Raw genomic sequence first — 21,823 nt, 5'->3', positions numbered from 1 at the left:
AAAGCATTTAGTCGAGGTTACAAGGTTCAAATTTGAATAATCGTTTGAAAGTACTTTGGCGCCTCGCTTGAGCGCTTTGTGTTTGACCAGTGAACCGATGTATGGAAAATGGTGAATTAACGATTATTTAGATACTATCAATTAGCACGGATATTATTATATAGATTTGTAACTTAATAATTTTAGTAGCAACCCAACGAGAACTACTACCATTTAATATTGGGAAAGATTTAATGGACCTAATCCAACAGGGCATAATATTCCCATTATAGAATGCTCAAACTAGTGTCATTTTCTTGAGTGTAAAATTCTTTGAACCGTTAAACAAAGAAATGATACTACTACACCTAAAATTAAAGGCAGAAGGGTATATTATACAGACCTTGGGCGTAATTCTTTTTCTATGCCAACCATGTGTCATTTTCTTGAGAATAAAAATGTTCGTTTGTGTTGCATCCATATTCATGTGTCTTCTCATGAACGACCGTTAGACAAGGGAATAATATTCTAGGGAATGACACAGAAAATGATGGATTAGGATTAAATACCCTGGCACTAGATATTGTTGGGTTGCAAGCATTTCCAAGAGAGTCGAGAGACAAAAACATGACGGCCATTTTGGTACCGTTAACAATGGATGCTAATGAGAAATATTTTGTTAAATGACACCAACATGGCTGCGATGACGTAACGTGCAATCGAAGAATTGAAGGAAATTTACTATTCTTAACCAAAAATAGGCAAACAGCTGGGAAGAGAAATATTTAACCCATTGACAATGCATTCATTAAGGAAGATTCATTATTTTTATTCAGCATGTCACATTATTTCCATAGACTCCTTGCATGTGCCGTCAAAACAGTTATATTTGGAGAGAATTTGTAAAACAACAAAATAATTTCAATCTCCTGAGAATTGGGAATCTATTGCATTGTCCACCAAATTGAGCTGCATTCCACGCGCTGCAAGGGGTCTATTAGAATTAGTTTGGCATTATTTCGGATGCGGCTTTCACTTCAGTGTATGTAATGAGAGTGTCGTTTTAAGAGCGGAGTTAACAATCTTTCATGTTCAAGAGATGGAAATTAGAAAAGAAATACAGGTATATTGGGTTGAAAAGGGAGAAATAAAAATAGGTGAATATATAACTATGAAAGAGAAAGAGAGAGAGAGTAAAACGAAGATTAAAACAAGAACGAAGATCTAAACAGCGAGAAAATAGAAAAAAAGAAAGTATAAATTATAAATAAAGAAAGAATAATAAACAAACTACCAAAACAACTAGAAAGCGGAATCTTGAAAGTGTGATATTTTTTAACTAAATGCTCCAGGGAACTAACATTTCAAAACACAAAACTTCAGTGTTTTCATTTTTTGGCTTGGTTTGTCAAAATAATAATCAATCAACATTGTTGCTTGTTTAACATGCCAGGCGTTTAGTTCCTAATTCAAGGACGGTAATTTATTCGGTGATCATCAATATAAAAACAATCTTTAGGATCTCCTTCTTTAGTGCCGGCATAACACCAGTATCACTAGAGGCCCTGGCTAAGCGAGGAAACATGTTTACTGCGCACATGTTTACCAGATGTTAAACGTTCAAGGATCATTTGAAAGTGCGTATTGCTAGCCGATGCAATTTCGTACCCAGAGCCTGCGTTTATTCTGGCCTGCGACGAAGAACGAGGGCTCTGGCATAATTCATTTTTGGCGCATGCGCAATTTTCCGAAAGTGAAATATGATCATATGAGTTTACTTCCGATCAAAATAAAAATTAGAAATCGGGAAACGCAAGCGCTCTTATACCGGAAGTTCAAGAAATCTTGGATTCAAAAAAAAAGGATTATGCCAGAGCCCTCGTTTTCACCGCAGACCAGAGGAAACGCAGGCTCTGGGTACGAGATGTTGAGTAAACCGATGTTGAGTAAACATGTTTTTGCGATGTTTGCTGGCAGTTTTTCCACCTTCCAGGGCCTAAGGTAACATCAAACAGATAGTTACAGGATATTATGTAGCAGGGGGTGGTGTAACAATGAATGAATATTCAAAGTAATTGCATACGAAATCGAGGCTAACCCTATACACCAGAGAATACGAAACTGGAGTTTGGCCGGGATGTTTTGGCATTCCCTACTCAATCACATTAACGTTCACGTTCATCTCCTTTAGTATCGTTTCTTTGTTTACAGGTATACATGTTAATTGACGATTTGAAATCATTCTCAAGGGAGTCCAAAGACATGACGGCCATGTTAGTGGTATTATAACAAAAGGTTGTTATTGAAGAAACTATCACCAATATGACGGCGATGATGTAACTTGCAAACGTTGGAAACATTTCGCGAATATCTAGTTTAAAGGGGGACTAGCACTAAAATCGCCCGAATTTTAATTCAGCTGAAACTTTACTGGAATAACCCTTAAAGGTCTAATAATCACTGGTTAAAGTTTTTTCCTGATATTCGGATTTCTAAAGGAGTCTGTGACGTCATACACTCAACGCTAAACATCGCTCCATACATTTCTTTGTATTTTGTAATCAGAATGTGACCACTAGTTTTATACTCAGTATTGAATAAAAGATACCATAAAATGATTCTAAACACAAGTTATGTACGTTAAGTCCCTCAGCTGACCTTTGGGCTTAATAGAAATTAAGTAAAACATGAAGTTATTTATAAAGAAATGTATGGAGCGATGTTTAGTGTTGAGTGTGTGACGTCACAGACACCTATAGAAATTCGTAAAAATATAATACTTCCCATTGGAATATAAACAAAAAACTTTAACCAGTGATTATTAAACCCTTTAAGATTATTCCATGGAAGTTTCAGGCGAATTAAATTTCGGAAGATTTTCGTGCTAATAATTTTTTTCTCGTTTCTGGCACGAAAACGATAACTGTGTAGAACAGCTTATATCCGTTCATTTGACTTCCAAACAAAGTTCATTCATACATTGATTTAGCATGCAGCATTTCACACATTTAAATAAACTTTTGAGATTTCCACGACATGGACATTAAAAAGCTCTTGACTGAAAGACAAGATTTTAAAACATTTTCCAATCATGTGCTGCAGGCAGAAAACATTTTATAACATCTTATAAGTTTTTATCTGAGAGTTTCGTTTTACAAATTATATCTTTCATTTATCTTTTCATCGATCATTTTTCTCGATTCATTACATCCATTCTTCTGATTGTCTGATTATCCGGCGGGTTCATGTTTTTTCATTTATCCCCGCTTATGTATTCGACAATTCTTCCGTTTCTTCATCCTTTATCCCTTGGAACTGTCCATTCATTCCGGCGTGTTTGTGACGATTCTCTGTGATCAATTTGCCCATTTTTGTTCAACGAAAAACTCATTCATCAAAGCAACATTATCAAAACACTGAATCTTTTACTGTACTACAGCCAAAACTGAAGGGCCATTTCCTTGATGACCGCTCTTTAGAAACTTCCGCATACACCAGAACTTTATAGTTGAAAAATAAAAGCAAGATTGGTTTTTTTCATAGCATGTTGGTTGAATTCAACAGTAGATTTTTGTTTCTGTTTTGTTATTTCTACCAACATGGCCGCCATGTCATTTATTTCTTTATCTCTTGGGTAAGATTGCTGCATAACACGTGCACCTATTGTTATATACTTGAATACGTAAAATCTTGATGATAGTGTAATGAAGAAAGGAAGAAAGACCACCATGAAACTAAGAATCATAATTAACGAACGGACGGTTGAACGAACAAATGACATCGAGCGAACGAATAGATGAACGAATGAACAAACGAGCAAACGAGCGAAAGAGCAGACGAACGGACGGACAGACGGACGCACGGACGGACGAACGAATGAACGAATGAACGAATGAACGAATGAACGAATGAACGAATGAACGAATGAACGAATGAACGAATGAACGAATGAACGAATGAACGAATGAACGAATGAACGAATGAACGAATGAACGAATGAACGATGAACGAATAACGAAGACGAATGAACGAATGAACGAATGAACGAATGAACGAATGAACGAATGAACGAAGGAACGAATGAACGAATGAACGAATGAACGAATGAACGAATGAACGAATGAACGAATGAACGAATGAACGAATGAACGAATGAACGAATGAACGAATGAACGAATGAACGAATGAACGAATGAACGAATGAACGAATGAACGAAAGAACGAATGAACGAAAGAACGAATGAACGAATGAACGAAAGAACGAATGAACGAATGAACGAATGAACGAATGAACGAATGAACGAATGAACGAATGAACGAATGAACGAATGAACGAATGAACGAATGAACGAATGAACGAATGAACGAATGAACGAATGAACGAATGAACGAATGAACGAATGAACGAATGAACGAGTGAACGAATGAACGAATGAACGAATGAACGAATGAACGAATGAACGAATGAACGAATGAATGAATGCACGAACGAACGAACGAACAAACGAACGAACAAATGAGCGAACTAACAGACGAATGGATGGATGCGGAATGAATGATTTTGTATTACACCGAATTGTCACGTGGCCAAGTGTTTTTGATTTCTTCAACAAGTGGCTGGTTTTCCAGGAAGCTGAAAGTGCTCACTTTACCCCATCTCTCCATTAGTGCTCTGTCTGAAAAGTATTCAAAGCTGGAGCTACACGGATCAGAGATAATTCGAAACAAGTGCGCGATCGGTATTAGATCAGGATGATTCTAATCTGGCAGGGCACGTACCACTGTGCTACTTCGATGATACGGCGGCAGCTATCTTTGATCGCAAGGCATTATGGGGTATCCAGGGGAAAGTTTTGTTACAGTAATAACAGTAATATCGTAGATTGATATTAACAGCTCTTCACTAGAGAATACCACAAATGTTGAATTAATCTTTACCCATAAAAGAAAGACACACGTACTCTAAATACTTTCCGTCATCTTTGTCACTGTTTTGCCCCCTTGCAAGATGGCCGCCATATCAACGAAGCAGTCCATTCAGCCACACTTGTTCCTAGGGATTAAAGATGTGTTCGCCAGTTAATTTCGCTCGAGAAGAAACACTAATATGGATGCAGCTAAGGCTGCGTTCATAATGTATGGCAGAGGGGGGGCAGGTGAAATTGAAGGGGGATCGGGAATCTTTTGGTAGGAAAAAGGGGGGATGAGCAAATTTTTATCAGAAAAAGGGGGGGGATGCACAATTGTTGGAAGAAGCTACAAGCCTTGCTTATGCCAACCATGTATCATTCTCTTGAGAATACGAGTGCTCGTTTGTGTTGTATCCATATTTATGTGTCTTCTCATAGACGATCATTAAACAAAGAAATAATAATCTGGGGAACGACAAGTGGTCTGAAATGGTAAAAAACATTATGTCAAAGCTGAAAGTGAGCTAGTTGAGCCACAGGCAGCAAAACAATGTTCCTGTGTATGGTTTATAAGGGAATGTATTGAGATATGATGAAGATACAACATTAAAATGTTTCACTCAATAATTTGCTTCAAAACTCGCTGCAGTCGTTGCTTGACTAAACGGCCCCAATCGCGCTGGAACTTCGCCAGAAGACTGAACACGATTCAAGCAACGACTGCTGCAAGTTTTGAAGCAAATTATTGAGTGAAACATTTTATTGTTGCATCTTCATCATATCTGACATGCATTTCCTTATAAGCCATACACAGAAACCTTGTTGTGTGCATAGAACATTGAATGTAGTAAGTGGCTGTGTGAGTAAAAAGTGTCCCCCTGAATTAGTGCGAAAGTGCTATAGAACGACTAGACATTTGAATATAAAGATTTATTTTATCTTTCCATTTCCCTCTACATATAAAAAACATCTATTGTTATTTATCAAATTCTGGCAATATTTACAATATATATTGTAGGGCGTAATTCAGTACACGATTCCATAGTTCATACGACCGCCTGCAGCGATAAAAGTCGGTTTATCTTTCCTCCTTTCAGTTCCGCGGTTTCAATTAGTACATAAAGAGTTTGTTTTACACAATGAATCCTTTTAGCTGGAGTGCGTAAACTTTGGACAGCTAGTTTGGCTGTCAGTCAAAACAATTAAATTACTTTATGCTTGTACTAATTAGCTTCTGCATAATCCGAAACGATGACACAGCTGGGATGTTTGTTTTTTGTTTTTGTTGTTTGTTTTTGTTTTTTGTTTTTTGTTGTTTTTTTTTCTTTTTTGAATTTTTGACCGAATATTATCATTCGTTGGGCGTATTTCTATGGCTTGTTTGCTGTATGTTCTCATTGAAAAATCCGGCCGCGGAAAAAGGAATTAGTCTGATCCCAGTTTGAGTTTTGTTATTATATATTCAAAAATAATATACACAGTAGATAGTAACATATCGTGCTGATTAACACTTACGCCTGTACGTGTTTGATGTCATATGGCGAGGGAGCGATCATAGAAATAATGAATCATGAAATATATGAATTTTCTTCTATCTTGCAAGGTTTTGAATTCACAATCTTGTGTTTCTCTTTATTTTTTCTGTTTTTCACGCTATTTTCTAAGCAAATTGAAATGTTGTTTCAGTTGTTCTTCGTACTAATTGGCAAACACAGGAGGTCAGAGATGCTTGCGAAGCTATAGGCAAATCAACAGTTTTGTTTTTGAACGTTTTTTTTCCCCTTATACGGCTCGAAGGGTTCTTATCCCGAATCTCCGATTTTCCTCCCTCTATAATGACAAGCACTTCAAACTAGACCCTTTGCGCTGAGTCCCGAGAGGAATCGTTCTAGGGGGAAAAGCAATGCATTTTTGCATAAGAAAAGACGGCCTATTTTTTGTTCCCCAGAGCAATTCTCTAGCAAATTGATGCAACTAGGGGTCTATTACGCCCCGATTAAAGGTCCATTTTCTGCGAAACCAGAATAGAATTATTTTTTTTTTCTATTATTTTTTTTCTTCGCTTTTTTTCTTCTAATTGGTAAAGGATCTCATCCGAGGTTTTAAATAAATATTTATTTTGGTACGATATTTTGTCATTTTTAAAGATTAATGTAAAATGCCTTCTGGCTGAAGGAGTATATTATCCTAACTAGCTCGTTGGAGTCTTCCAAACGATCGTAGTAGTGGGGAAATAAAAAATTAAGGGGGGGGGGGGGGGAGCGTGTTTATTATTGTCACTAGTAACAATGATCTTCAATATAGAATGAAAAAAATACAGAAATAAATAACGGAATTCCGAGTAAGATTATGATAAAGTGTCAAGTTTTTTCTGGTCTTCATGCCTTCAGGCACGTTGCTTCCAAGTCACACTGCCTACTACAATCCCTTGCATGACTGATGTATTTCTTAATGTTAGTTCTACTTTAGGAGGTTTACCAGAGAGATGTTGGAAATCGCTAGGGGCAGCGAAGTTTATTGAATAGAAGTTAGTGTATTTTTTCCCTCCATCCCTCCATTCCTTCCATCCCTCCATCTTTCCATCCCTCCATCCCTCCATCCCTCCTTCCCTCCATCCCTGCTTCTCCATACCTACATCCCTCTATCCCTGCTTCCTTCCATCCTCCCATCCTCAGGGACGGCGGAGCATTTTTTTGATTGGGGGGGGGGGGCTCAATAGTGACATTGTATGGCAAGGTGGGGGGGGGGGGGCTGAGTTTAGTGAAAATGTATTAAAATTTCACAAAAAGTGGGGGGCTAAAGCCCCCCCAGCCCCCCCGGTTCCGCCGTCCCTGATCCTTCTATCCTTCCATCTTTCCATCCTTCTATTCCTCCATCCCTCCGTCCCTCCATTCCTCCATCCATTCATAGGTCGATTGGTTCGTTCATTCCTTCCTTTCTTAGTCAAATCGTTGGGACGACATTCAGGCTTTTTTATCACTTGTGCATTTGGTCACATGATCAGCGTGCTAATGTCATTCTTATATTATGAGAAATTAAATACTTTATCATGAGATGGAATATGCATGTTAAGACACAAAGTCTAGAAATCAAAATTTTCATCCGACCGGTAATATCCCTTATCCAGAACAAATATTATTTTCAAAATACATTACAATTGTATCATTGAACTACATCGAGGAATGTATTAAATTCTCCTCCACACGTACATATACATATCTCACTCGCTGTTGTGTGGTGTCCCACAGCGATCGTTCCTTGGTCCACTCTTCTCTTTTTATTAATAGGCCACAGTCGATATCTTAATTCACACTTGATTGCGAGGCTTAGTCACGTAGTCACGTAACCACGTAGCCACATATAGCAACTTAGTTCATGGTTAGGGTCATCATGTGTAGCCAAGTGTCTAGCAAGGATGGCAGATCGGCTCTGACGGGCTGATGAAAGTAGTTTGATTCATTGTATTCGGCCTCGTAGGCTCTCAAATGACTAATGTTGGGCTGCTTGTGGTGTGGTTGATGTGTCTGAGCCAGCACGTTATTTTTAAATGTCAGCGGAAGGTTACATAAGACAATATGGCGGACGAAGTGGAAGAAATGGAGATTGAACCTGACGCTGTAAAATATCCCACTTGTTCATTGATACCAAGCTGCGCTAACAATGTGAATGAAGATATCAAGAATACTGAAGATGACGTTCGTCAAGATCCTTCGTCCAATGATGTAGTCCCAAAGACAACGTCATGTTGTCGACCTTTCTTCGGTATTTCTTTTGCCATTCTGTCCACGTTTGCTGTTGTATTAACCAACTTGTTTGCGAAATTGTGTAAACAAATACCAGTGTTTGAGATTGGACTCATAAGGTTTATGATTCAACTGGCAATCACAATCCCATTCGTGATCCACGCAAATGATAAGATTGTCTTTTCCCCAAAGATAATTGTATATCTGATCTTGAGAGGATTCACCGGTACTTCTGCTATGCTAACACGACTTTACGCTGTACAGAACATGCCAATAGGTGATGCTACAGTACTGATGTTCACGACTCCTGTGTTTGTCGCCATCTTTGGAAGAATATTCCTGAAAGAACCACTCCATAGGATCTACATCTTTCTTTTACTTCTCTGTTTAGCTGGAGTTACATTGATTGCTCGACCTGTGTTCATCTTTGGACATCAAGTCACTACCGAATATGAAAATATTTGGTTACCTTCGCTTGTCGCTGTGAGTTCTTCTATATTTGGAGGGTTCTCGTTTATTTTTGTTAAGCTTCTTAAGAAGCATTTTATCACATCTTCAGTGATCATATTCTACCATGGTTTGGTCGGGCTCATTTATTCAATATGTGGTTCGTACTTTGACAGAGGATTTCAGTTTCCTTTCTGTAAAAGTATCGACTATATATATGCAATTCTCGTCGGTGTTTTTGGATATTTAATACAAGCAGCTTTGAATGCTGCTCTTAAATTTGAAAAAGCAGTTATAGTTTCTTTGACCCGCACCTTAGGTATTGTGTTTGGGTTTGTTGTACAAGTATTAGTTTTTTCTCTTGTACCAAGTGGTTTGAGTTTTGGTGGGGCAGCATTGATCTCCCTGAGTAATGTCATTATATTAATTTTCAAATGGAAGAAATCAAAACGGGATAGGGAAGTTGAATTTAGTGCCACTTAATGATAGCCCAGCACATTAGGAAGTGGCCTAATTATATCTCAGAAGAAAATTTTTTGGCAAAATGTGTACCCCTGCGTTGCACAATTTTACATTATCTAAGGCAGAAATTTCAAATGTTAATCTTAAGTTGAGTGGAACCTAAATTATGACAAAAGGAAACCCGAGGGGGAGGGGGGAGGGACTCCGGGGTAAAAGTATCGGGTATGCTCGTTAGAAATTTTTTTTATCCTAAAAGATACCAAGAAATGCCAAGTTCTAAATTTCAATTTTAACACCCTCCTAAAAGATACTAAGTCTATGTTTTTAACCCCTGAAATACAGTGTAGGACGAGCATACCCAATACTTTTAACACGGGGTTACCCCTGGCAAGAAAATTGCCTTCTTATTGATTGCTTTAATTTTTTAATTTTTTTCAATGCTGACATTTCACCTTGTTTTACTTTTATGAGAAAAGGTGCATTTTCTATTAGGGGGAGTGCTGGGGCATCAGAGGCAGGAGTCAGCATAAAAAGTGGAAGTTTTGTCAGAGGAGGGTCAAAGCTTTTTATTTTGTTGAAAGCTGGTTCCTTGGTGACTTAATAAGAGGGTCATGAATTTCTCACTGAGTAAAAAGGGAAGGTACGGGCTATAACCATTTTTAAAAAGTTCATTGTGAATCTCCCAGCCCTCCTTTCCCTCCAAATAAAAAACATACCTTTTATAAACATATTTTGATTCGTAATTTTTCTTGCATGAGAACTACGTTATACCAGCCTGCCTTGTCATTCTCTAGTTCCCCTTCACCAGACTTTTTAGATATGCTTTTTATGTAATCAGTACTAACAGTAAAATTTAAGAAACTGATTTTTTAAAGTTAAAAACGATTTAAGGCTGCATTCATAATGTATGGCAGAGGTAATGTAAGCAAGGCTTGTAGCTTCTTCCAAAAATTGTGCATCCACCCATTTTTCTGATAAAAATTTGCCCATCCCCCCTTTTTCTTACCAAAATTTTCCTGATCCCCCCTCAATTTCACCTGCCCCCCCTCCCCCCTCTACTATACATTGTGAATGCAGCCCAAGAATATTATTTAGCATGAATGTTTGAGAAAGCAATAATCATTTTAAACTTTTATATGAGAAGAAAATCTATATTTTATAAGTATCAAGTAGAGTGAAGTCATTAAACCCATGAAATAGATATTAGACTAATACACTGTGTTTTCTTTTGTGTCTATTTGACTATTACACGTCGACTAGTATTTGTTATTTCAAGGGTTAAATGCCTTCACTCTATTTCTTAGCATTTGCAAGAAAACTATTTTTTAAATTAAAATGGATAATAATAATAAACTTTATTTATATTGTAAAGCACTGAAACTGCTATGAAAAAATTATTTTGAAACAATCCAGAAAATATTCAATGCAAAAATGAAATAGATAATAAAAAACTGACAGAATTATTATGTATAGACTATGATTAAAAAGACCAGCCTGTCTCGTTTTAAAATTTTTATCTTCATTTTTAGAACAAGACTCTCTTAAAAATCCCTGTCACAGTAGAAACCATTCTCAACTTTCACATCCCCATAATGCATTGCATCTTTTGGGGGTAACCAATCAAAAAACTGTCCCAAATTGAAAGGTTTCTTAATTGAATTTATACTAATAATATATATTCCCACTTTTATCTGTACAATACTGATTATCAGTTTATTTCAAGTTATTTTTGTATGTACAGAAAATCAAGAGTTTTGGTCTTACAGAAAATGTATCGACTTACGAAAAAATGATTAAAAGTTACCTTAAACGTCTTCAAGCTTCTATCTTTTTCTGTTTTTTACTTCTTCATTTTATTTTTGGATACCAAACAAGGTATTGTCAACATTGTCTGATCAGCCTTCAGCAAAGTAAGTGGGTTTTTACCCTCTGGTTACCCCCCAAAGACGCAAATTATTATGGGGATGTGAAAGTAGAGAATTATTTATTGGAGGGGAAGGAAGAGATGGTTCAGAAATTAAAATACTGATTTAAGGCGTAAATACACGGAGCAATATTTTCTCTGCAACTTGTCTCGCAACAGCATTGTGACACAAGTTGCAAGAGTGTCCACACGGTGCAACAGAGGCAACGAAATCTACTTTTGGCAAAGATTGCTGCAACTTGTTTTGCAACATTTTTCAAATTGCTCTGCTTATTGCGCTAAGCCATAGTGTCCACGTTTAGCAACAATGGCGTTTATGTGCTAAACCACATGGAGTTTCATTTTCCAAAGGCGAAAGTTGCTATTGCTTTGCCGTAAAGCTAGCATGGCTGCTGTAAAATACCTTTATTCTCCAATTGCACGTTACGTCGTCATCTCCACATTCAAAGTACAAGACAACCCATACCAGTATCTATAATTCTAGACATGAGGTTTTTGACTTTCATCAATCAAATTTCCGATTTGAGTAATTTTGTCTGTCTGTCTCTCTGTCTGCCTGTCTGCCTTGTCTGTAAGTCTGTCTTTCTGTAAGATTATGTGTAATACCAACGACAACCTTGGCCCAGATATTTTCTTTATTTCTGCAATTGTTACTACAGTTATTCGTTACTACAGTTCTCAGAATCCACAGACAAAGTCATCTTTAAAATGGTCAAAAATCCTTACTTCAAATTGCTTTGGTAGTTCGGGTTAAACTTGATATTTCTGGGGTTATATTGACACAATTTCAGTCTTTAGATGGGGTTTCATGGCAACTACTGTATAGTGCTGAAGGATGGAATTTTCGTAACGCAAAAAAAATCGCGTTCCTGCCGTGCAACATGACTCATGGCTTATTAGAGAGTTTTAGATTTACGTTCACGGTAAACGTGAAACGTCAGTTGACCAGTAAAAAATCATTCTAACTTACTGAAAAAGAACCAAAAAAGTCCAAGTAGAAGAAAACCAAACGAATATTTTCGCTTGGTGTGAAGGTGTGAAGAAAACTATGGAAACGTGGTCACGTTTGCCGTTTGCGGGGAGAAAAAAATGTCAATCTAAAACTCTCTATTACTGCGAAACCTCGTTAACCTGTTACGTAATGTTTTTCTTTTGTTTATTCGCCAAATTGTACCACCCCAATTATTAATAATCATTTAGATTTATTAGAGAATTATTAGAGAATTTTAATTAGTTATCCGCTTCTCCAGATAGGATGAGCTCAAAAGAAAAGGGCTTGAACATGTAACCAGTTCCAATGTAAAACTTGCTTTGGAACTCCACCCTAAACAGAAAATAAAGTATAGGTACTGTCAATGTCTATTGGGGCATAGTTAATAGATTATTAACTATGATTAGAGTGATTTTACTTGGCCCGCGAAACAAAGGTTTATTAATTAGTGGCTAACAGTCAAAGTACAACAAAAGAGAACAATGGATCGGAATTTGTTTCAACTACCATCAAGGGCGGATCCAGCCAAAATTTTAGGGGGGGGGGGGGGCTAATTGAGTTTCTTCCGTCAACTCAACGGAAAACAATAAAAAAAGCATCTAATTCTTCAGTTTTGTTTTGTTTTTTTCTGCTGAAGGGGGCTTCAGCCTCCTTTGCCCCCCTCCGCCCCCCTGAATCCGCCCTTGACCATGTATTTTACGTTGGCTATTTTTTCACGGGCAAAGTAAATATGTATCACCATATCATGATGGTCGTAAAACGTTTAGTAGGAATAACAACACCGATGGAACTGGATTCCCAAATTAAAGTTGAATAGAATTACCAGTGAAGACGAAGTGCGTGCAAAAAGGCAGACAATCCTTCCATAATGAGAAGAATAGCGATGGTCAGCACTGGAAAAATGAGAGAAACAAACATTAATCCTGAGCCGTAGATTATTTATGTTGGGTATCGAAATAAAATAGACCTTTTCAGCGTGGGCGAATTGTTTTCTCATTTCAAAACAGAATCTTATTCTCTATAGGGAATAACACAAGACCTGAAATGGGAAAACATTACACCCATAAAGGTATTTTACATACATTGGTTCACTGGTCAAACAAAAAGCATTCTATCGAGGCTGCAAGGTTTAAATTTGAATAATCCTTTCAAACTACTTTAGCTCCCCGCTTGAGCGCTTTGTGTTCGACCAGTGAACCGGTTTCTGGAAAGTGGTTAACTGCATCTAATCTTTGACAGGACGACAAGCATGTACACAATGGTGCTGTACCGTTGAGGTTTCTGTCAGTGTTCTGTCTGGCACAAACATGTGGTAAATCCAAGAACAAGTTTTAATAGAAGAATGTTATAAGGAAATGTTACCTGCCCACAACGAAAACAATCCAAATGTTGCAATGATTCCTAATGCTCCTTTCATTGGCAGGCCTAGATGTAGAACCATCTGCCAAAGAACCTCGGATAATTCTGTTTAATAACACATGCACCAATATCAATAAGTCATAACTTAGTGTTAAGGTGTTTTGTTGCTTGGAAAGTATTAAAGAAAAGAAAAATCGTGGAGCTCGAAATTTATTTTTAAGGCATAACGAGTCATGATATTTTGTTGGAAAGAAAGCCCTGCATACGTGAGATATCTTTTTTTCTTTTCTTTTCGTTTTTTTTTTTTTTTTTTTAGTAAAGCTAAGCTTGAATAACCCATCATATAGCGCAGCGCAGCCGTGACGTCATACAAACGAAGACAAAGGCGAAATTCGGACAAACAAACTTACAAGTTTACTTTCAGCAGATAATTTTCACAGCCGATCGCAGTTGATCTTAGTTTACATGGGTTATTATTGTAACTTTAAGTAAAAATAATAAAATCGGTTCGTATAATCCTCGTAGCGGTTCAACAGAATGCAATGTTTGTCCGAATCTTTAAGCTATTTTCAGAATCAGTGCGCTGCCCTATTATCGCAGGTGTTGATGAGGCAACTTGAATCTCTTTCAGGCTTGTCCTTTTTAGCTTGGTCGTAGATTCTTTATGTTGAGTGGGTATAATGCCAATCGAAATAACATAAGTTACAGACCTTTTTAGCGTGGACGTAATATTTCCCCATTTCAGACCAAGTGCATTACCTAGAGTATTATTTTTTTGTTTAACAGTTGAGCATGAGAAGACAAATGAGTATGGATACGACTCAAACAAAGAATCCAAGAGAATGGCAACATGGTCTGAAATGGGAAGCCATTACGCCCAAGGTAAAGAGATCTACAAGGATTCTTTTTGATGAAGATTATGTTAAACATACCAGCGTGTGCAAGACTAAGGGCCCATAAACGAAGATACGAAGCAGTGTTGGATATACATCCAAGACAGTACTCAATAGTATGGATTGCCTGGTGAACAAACACCTCACCGAAGTCAAACTGAAAAACAAAAATGATTACATTTTGTAAGTGATGTTATCACAGCAAAAGAGAAGATTATAACTATTAGAATCATGGCAGTTGGTCGTGTCAATGTGCCATTAGCCTGTTCCCGGAAAACCCTCGAAGAACGAGAGAGCTAACGAGCAACAACAATAAAATGCAATGAACTTTATCTTAAAAGGGTGAAGTATTAACTGCAGGAGTTATCTACGTAACTTACGACCATCCTATAATAGCCCTTACCCTAAAAAATGCTAGACAAGAGAGAATAAGCCTGAAGCGAGATGACGTTTTACCCCCGTCTCTAGACCATAATCCTTTTCACATTGCTTTTGTTCTTTAATTACGACTACTGTTCCTGTATTTTTTAAGGAATCAAAAATTTTAATATGAAAGAATTTTAAAAACTATTATAGTATAGAGTCGGGGGTAAAACGCCATCTCACTTCAAGCTTATTGAGAAACTTTAACTTCAAAACTCCAGGAGTTATCTAACTTACGACCATCCCATAATGGCCCTATCCCTAAAAAATGCTAGACAAGAGAGAATTGAGAAACTTTGGTTTCAAAAGCAATTAAATGAACCTAGTTTGAAAACGTCACAGGATGATGTACTGAAGAACCATGGAAAGATATGGAAAGTGGTCAATAGTCCTCTTCACCTTGGGAGTGGAGTTTTCCCTTTACAGACCTTGTATCATTCCTTAGTGCAGTCTTCGTATGACTGTGAAAAATTCACGGCACGAACACGGTCATGTCACGGCAAGGGATACGTCAGACCAATCACATTGCACGAGAATTTACTCTCCATCCAATCAAATACCCGGAACACAGCATAAACACAGCGCGGACACGGTCACGCCAAGATCACGACACTTTTAGACAAATCATATTGCGCGTGGAAAAAATCAGCCAATTAAAATTCTAGAAAGTATCACGGTCACGGCACGTCACGCTTACGGCACTGAGCTTTTCACAGTCATACAAAAACTGCTCTATCATTTCTTTGTTTAACGGTTACGCATGAGAAGACACATGAATATGGATACAACTGAAACAAAGAATCTTATTCTCGAGACAACGACACATGGTCCATAATAGCTATAAGCTAAAGAGGTATACTGTTCTCCATAAAACTTGACCATAAGACGAATACTTCTCACCTCTTCTACCTGACTGTCTTCCCTGTGTTCTACAGTACCACCACCTTCATGTTGAACGGTGTCAATGCCATCATCACGAAGACGATGAAAACCCTGAATGGCATAAGAATAGCATGAGGAATTAGACTTGGTCATTAGTTATTAGAGATCAAAAGAGGGAAGTCAACCAGTAACACCCCGAGACACTTTACACCTAATAGACCTTTTGAGCTTTGGATGTAATATTTTCCCATTTCAGACCATGTGTCATTGTCCTGAGAAAAAGACTCTTTTTTTTATTGTATCCATATTCACATATCTTGTCATGTGCAACCGTAAAAAAAATATAAATCTCTAGGGTATGACACGTTGTCTGAAATGGGAAAACATTACGCACAAGGTAAAGAGGTCTATTCAACCATTTTCTGACCAAAAACTAAGGAGGAAAATAAATTTTGAGTAAATTAAAGCAGAGGACAAGCAGAGCAACACTCCAATTAAAGGCAAATCACAAACTCACCAATCCTTTCTGCACGCAAAATAAGAAAAGACTAAAGACAATTTCTAGCAAAGCAGAGGACACAACAAAAGGTCTCCCACTAAAGGCACCCATAGACACCCACGGACACAAATAGCTAATCAACTTTTCACATTTCAGACCACATGCCATTTTTTTAATCGTTATGCATCAGAAGACCCAAAAACATGGATACAACTCAAACAAAGAATCTTAAGAGAATGACTTGTGGTCTGAAATGGGAAAACATTATGCTTACGTGTATGGACCTGGACCACAGAAAGAAAAAAAACACTTCCCTGTAGCTTCCCTGGTGCTTACTTTACTTTATGTCATATTTTGTGCTTAATTAAAACCCAGGCGCGGATCCAGGGGGGGGGGGGGGTGGTGCAGGGGATGCACCCCCTCTGGTTCGACTTTGTGTCCCTACTTCAAAGTAACCAATACTGGTTTTTCCTTTTGATTCTAAGGGGTGCACCCCCCTGAGTTAACTTGGTGCACAGCACCCCCCCCCCCCCTCCCTGAACAAAATCCTGAATCCGCCCCTGAAACCTCATGGTGCAGCCAATTTAAATGTAAAGAATTCATTTTCCCTAATCTTACTTCAGTTTCCTGTACCTCTGCTTGCAGTTTCTTGTGCTGATGTCGGAGATAGAATGGCTTGAGCAGGAGCATCCATGGTACGCACAACACTGCTACTACCACAAGTAGAGGCTGGATAACATCCTGTTGGAATAATAAATAATTTAGATATTATTAATATCAATTAATACAGTTAATACCACTGCGTTAGTAAATAGAGCTAGAGATATTTCAAAAAGGTTGTCGGAGGCAAAGGCGATAAGTGAGAGATTATTAGGTTATTATTATTATTATTATTATTATTATTATTATTATTATTGAGTAATAAACCCGCATTACGACATTTTGAAATGAAGATAATCGAAGAGATTTGACGTTTCGACGTCTCGCTGGACGTCATCTAATAAATTCATTTTGAAAATAACGTCCAGCGAGACTTCGAAACGTTAAATCTCTTTGATTATTTTCATTGCAAATTACTGTTATTATTATTAATATTATCATTATTATTTCTATTATTATGTGCAGTACTAAAACGTATAGATGCAAAAAATCTATGTAAAGATTGTCTAAAAGGAAACTAACTACAATAAATTTAAATAGATGTCCCTATAAAATCATTGTCTTTAAAACGGTTAGGAAAAAAAAATATATATATATATATGATTATGATTTATGATTTATATAGCGCCCTTTAATATGTGGATATAATCAAAGGCGCTTTACATGGAGTTGTGAATGACAGATCGCTTTATGCAATTTACAAGCATGAGAGATGGTTAGTATGAAGTGTAGGCACTGAGGGTGGTCACTGCCAGGGTTTCTTTACGTCCTCAGTGGTTCTTTTATGTCCCCCATTTACTGTAGGTTAGGAAGGGTTAGGAGACAGGGCCTACGGTTTAAAGTCCTTGTCCGAGAAGACTTGAAGGTCTAACCATTTGCAGATATTATTACAAAGGCAGCACCTTCTCCTCAGTTATTTTAAGACCCTGAGTGTTGGTCCAGCCGAGGCTTGAACCACGACCTCCTGCACAACAGACCGACGCTCTTACCAACTGAGCTAACCGAGCTAGCTGAGCTATATATATATATATATATATATATATGCATTCAGCTAAAATAAATTTCTAGCAACAAAAAAAACCCTCTATATTCTATAAATCTGTAACAGTATCCTAAGATTATATAAAAAAGTTTAAGCTTATATAACAGTTGCTTTAAATGTTCGTGCTATATGGAGCGAGTAAGAGATGATGGCTTTCTGCATCTTCTCCAAAACACACTTTGATCGGGCACCAACAAGCTTCTTCATAGTTTGCTCTAGCTTCTTTGACCATCCTCCCAATGCATCAATTATGATATTGCATTGCTGTACCTTGTAACCAGGGTGTTGTTGTTTTAACTCCAAGAGTAGTGCACCGTACTTGGTTGCCTTCTCCTCAACTTTCTTTTCACGATTCTCAATCCAGGGACAGCTCATTTCTACTGCCCAGACTTGCTTTGCCTTATGGTCCACGAATCGTACATCCACCCTATTGGCTTTGACGTAGGTGTGTTCAGCATACACCGGTACATCCCAGAAAGCTTTAGAATCATCCGACTCATAGATAGGTTTTGGAGTCACAGGTGAGTACCAAGGGGGAACACTTTCCACTAATTTAAGATCTTTGCACTTCTCAAAGAATAATATCTTCAGAGCAGCATTGTGTCGGTCCAAGTTCTTTGATTGAGCCAGTGTAGAACATCCTGACACAACGTGTGGAAGGGTCTCTGCTTCTTTACCGCACAACCTACAACTTACATCTCCCTGGGTGGTTTTGGTCTTGTGTGACGTATACACTTTGGTTGTCAATAGTTGTTCATAGAGCTCCATCATACCAGCAACTGTATGAGTTGGTGCAGTCGTCCAATCTTTCATCCATGCAAAACATGCATCTTGACTAAGTACTTTATCTTTCCAACGCGATGAGAGAAATCAACCATGCCATTTCTCTGCGTTTATCGTCTCCTGTAGCTAGTCTACCAGTGCTCTCTTCAATTGTTCTTTAATTTTCGTTCCTTCAATTTCTACTTCTGGTTTTCTGGTCAAAGTAAATGATGGATTTGGATACTTTAGAGATAACTTTATCTTCAGCTCCTCTGCATATTTGTGTGCATCAGTTAGTAGTGACGAATGGCCTTCCTCCGCTGCTCTCTCCTCAAACATCTGGACAGTTTTCATCGTAGTGTCTGCATTCTGGTAGAGCTTTACAGCAGCTTTAATCTTTGTAAGCTTGTACTCGTATTTATAATTATAATTATTATTATTATTATCATCATTATTATTATTATTATATAAGTATAAGTATAAGCATAGGTGTTGGCGTTGGCGTTGGTGTTGGCGTTAGCATTAGCATCGTTGCATTTCTTATAATTATTATCCTTGTCAACAATACAGAGGTTAGCATTGGAATATCAAGTGCTGTTTCTTTTTTTCTTAACTATTTTGAGCGTTGATTATTTGTGTTTAGTCGTATGCCCATAATTCCTTTCGATCTTGAAATCCTCAATTTACTATTCCTTATCTCCTTTGGCTCTGTCAACCTTATATGAAATAGTTTTCAAAGGAGTGTAAGAAGTGTTGTTGGAATCATCAATCTACTATTGCTTATCTCCTTTGGCTCTGTCAACCTTATATGAAATAGTTTTCAAAGGAGTGTAAGAAGTGTTGTTGGAATCATCAATCTACTATTGCTTATCTCCTTTGGCTCTGTCAACCTTATATGAAATAGTTTTACAAGGAGTGTAAGAAGTGTTGTTGGAATCATCAATCTACTATTGCTTATCTCCTTTGGCTCTGTCAACCTTATATGAAATAGTTTTCAAAGGAGTGTAAGAAGTGTTGTTGGAATCATCAATCTACTATTGCTTATCTCCTTTGGCTCTGTCAACCTTATATGAAATAGTTTTACAAGGAGTGTAAGAAGTGTTGTTGGAATCATCAATCTACTATTGTTATCTCCTTTGGCTCTGTCAACCTTATATGAAATAGTTTTCAAAGGAGTGTAAGAAGTGTTGTTGGAATCATCAATCTACTATTGCTTATCTCCTTTGGCTCTGTCAACCTTATATGAAATAGTTTTCAAAGGAGTGTAAGAAGTGTTGTTGGAATCATCAATCTACTATTGCTTATCTCCTTTGGCTCTGTCAACCTTATATGAAATAGTTTTCAAAGGAGTGTAAGAAGTGTTGTTGGAATCATCAATCTACTATTGTTATCTCCTTTGGTACTACGTCAATCTTATATGAAATAGTTTTCAAAGGAGTGTAAGAAGTGTTGTTGGAATCATCAATCTACTATTGTTATCTCCTTTGGCTCTGTCAACCTTATATGAAATAGTTTTCAAAGGAGTGTAAGAAGTGTTGTTGGAATCATCAATCTACTATTGCTTATCTCCTTTGGCTCTGTCAACCTTATATGAAATAGTTTTACAAGGAGTGTAAGATATGTCATTCTTACCTGTCCTGAATATAGCGAGTCTTTACCTTCGATACTTTTTCCAAACCTCAAAAACATGTTGATGGTTGCCAAAAGCAGACTTGGACACTGTAAAAATACAAGTTGAGAAAGAGTATTGGATTAGTTGGGTTCTCAACTTACATACTGTCTGCGACAGGGCAGAAAAACGGGTTCTACTTTCGACGTTTATGCATTAATAAGCTTTATATTTCATAAACAGGCTCTTTTGGGGCTGATTAACAAAATACCAAAATTTGGGGAAATTTAAGGAATGTGTATTTGAGATATAACGCCCTGAACGTTGGGAAAGATGATATTTTGATCAGCACAAAAACTAACATTAATGTTTTTCGCTAATACCTCGAAGTAGAATTGCTCGAGGATAGCAGAATTTTGTAAAGAGCTTAAAGCACAAGAGACACGAATGAAACACTAAACGTTTTTTAGCATGAATGAGAGATGAAAAAAATTGCGAAAGTAGCAGCCTTGTCGTTTTTCTTCTCTGTCACTGTCCACCCAACAACAACCTACCATTAATAACTAACCAATAATCTACTGACAACAACCCAGGAACGTAGAAGCGTAGGTTACATTGAAAAAAGTTAGAAAGCGCATGCCTGCTGGAATCTGTTGTTCTTCTCTTTAGAATTATAAGAACAGTAAATTTGAAAAATCCTTTCTCAAAAAAGTGGGGGGCTATTATACTGTAAGCCCCCCCCCAGCCCCCTTGGCTCCTACATTCCTGCAATCTCACTGTCAAGCTGCCAACGTCGTACAGACAGCCTATTGATGCACACCTGATACCCTACCGACATCATGCATAGGAACTCAACAATGCTACATCAGGCTTTTGGGGGATCTTTCTGTCATTATGGATCGTCCATTTCTAGGGGTATATGGGGGTGGGATTTAGGAGGGGCCCATGCAAAAAAATATGGCATTTGAAGGGGGCAACCCAAGAATAATCCCCCTCCCCTCCCCCAACCACACCTTTTCCCCCACACCCCTATGCCTGTAAAAAAATGAACAGTCTCTTACTTACAGTTTTTCTATTGACATTGAAAGCTATCCACTTGTAGAATATCAGGATCACAAGATAACCAAAGATACAGCCCAAGAAAAGAACCTGGAATAGAAAAGTTATTATCTCATTATGCTAAGGAGACCACGAAAAATAAAAATAGAAAAAAAGATGGAACGAACTGGTCTAAGACG

General features: G+C 37.5%; 3 protein-coding genes across 4 annotated transcripts; 1 reads left to right on the top strand and 2 right to left on the bottom strand.

The window, feature by feature from the left end:
• The first annotated feature begins 8,287 nt into the window (after positions 1 to 8,287).
• LOC116306715 (solute carrier family 35 member G1-like) lies at positions 8,288 to 10,923 on the top strand. Its single transcript, XM_031716808.2, has one exon. The coding sequence runs from the start codon at positions 8,465 to 8,467 to the stop codon at positions 9,560 to 9,562; it is 1,098 nt and encodes a 365-aa protein (XP_031572668.1). The 5' UTR covers positions 8,288 to 8,464; the 3' UTR covers positions 9,563 to 10,923.
• A 1,159-nt stretch (positions 10,924 to 12,082) lies between these two features.
• On the bottom strand, positions 12,083 to 21,772 carry LOC116306716 (V-type proton ATPase 116 kDa subunit a 1-like). 2 transcript variants are annotated; one of them, XM_089031786.1, is made up of 8 exons: positions 21,651 to 21,772; positions 20,609 to 20,695; positions 17,131 to 17,253; positions 16,032 to 16,124; positions 14,748 to 14,865; positions 13,819 to 13,920; positions 13,280 to 13,349; positions 12,083 to 12,789 (listed from the first exon to the last, which is right to left on the bottom strand). In XM_089031786.1, the coding sequence occupies exons 2-8, from the start codon at positions 20,663 to 20,665 to the stop codon at positions 12,696 to 12,698; spliced, it is 657 nt and encodes a 218-aa protein (XP_088887912.1). In that variant the 5' UTR covers positions 20,666 to 20,695; positions 21,651 to 21,772; the 3' UTR covers positions 12,083 to 12,695. The 2 variants fall into 2 exon arrangements, with proteins under 2 accessions (XP_088887912.1, XP_088887913.1); XM_089031787.1 differs by having other exon boundaries at positions 17,146 to 17,253.
• LOC116306701 (uncharacterized) lies at positions 17,726 to 20,602 on the bottom strand. Its single transcript, XM_031716785.2, has one exon. It carries the CDS (start codon positions 19,025 to 19,027, stop codon positions 18,311 to 18,313), a length of 717 nt encoding a protein of 238 aa, XP_031572645.1. The 5' UTR covers positions 19,028 to 20,602; the 3' UTR covers positions 17,726 to 18,310.
• Positions 21,773 to 21,823: the final 51 nt, after the last annotated feature.

Source organism: Actinia tenebrosa, unplaced genomic scaffold (genome assembly GCF_029948245.1).
Source record: "Actinia tenebrosa isolate PJP-AT-01 unplaced genomic scaffold, QUT_ActTen_1.0 PGA_scaffold17__23_contigs__length_9995812, whole genome shotgun sequence".
In the NCBI taxonomy this organism is placed as follows: domain Eukaryota; kingdom Metazoa; phylum Cnidaria; class Anthozoa; order Actiniaria; family Actiniidae; genus Actinia; species Actinia tenebrosa.
Note: the sequence above shows the minus strand (reverse complement) of the source record. Positions and strands in the feature narration are given on the sequence as shown.

Bases quoted from the DNA above. Each gene is read 5' to 3' on its own strand.
- LOC116306716 (XM_089031786.1), bottom strand. From the start codon at position 20,665: ATGTTTTTGAGGTTTGGAAAAAGTATCGAAGGTAAAGACTCGCTATAT. The intron at 13,350-13,818 runs GTAACATTTCCT...TCATTTTTCCAG, and splicing joins ATTGTTTTCGTTGTGGGCAG to TGCTGACCATCGCTATTCTT. The intron at 12,790-13,279 runs GTAATTCTATTC...TTTTCTGTTTAG, and splicing joins CACGCACTTCGTCTTCACTG to GGTGGAGTTCCAAAGCAAGT.
- LOC116306715 (XM_031716808.2), top strand. From the start codon at position 8,465: ATGGCGGACGAAGTGGAAGAAATGGAGATTGAACCTGACGCTGTAAAA.
- LOC116306701 (XM_031716785.2), bottom strand. From the start codon at position 19,027: ATGAAAGATTGGACGACTGCACCAACTCATACAGTTGCTGGTATGATG.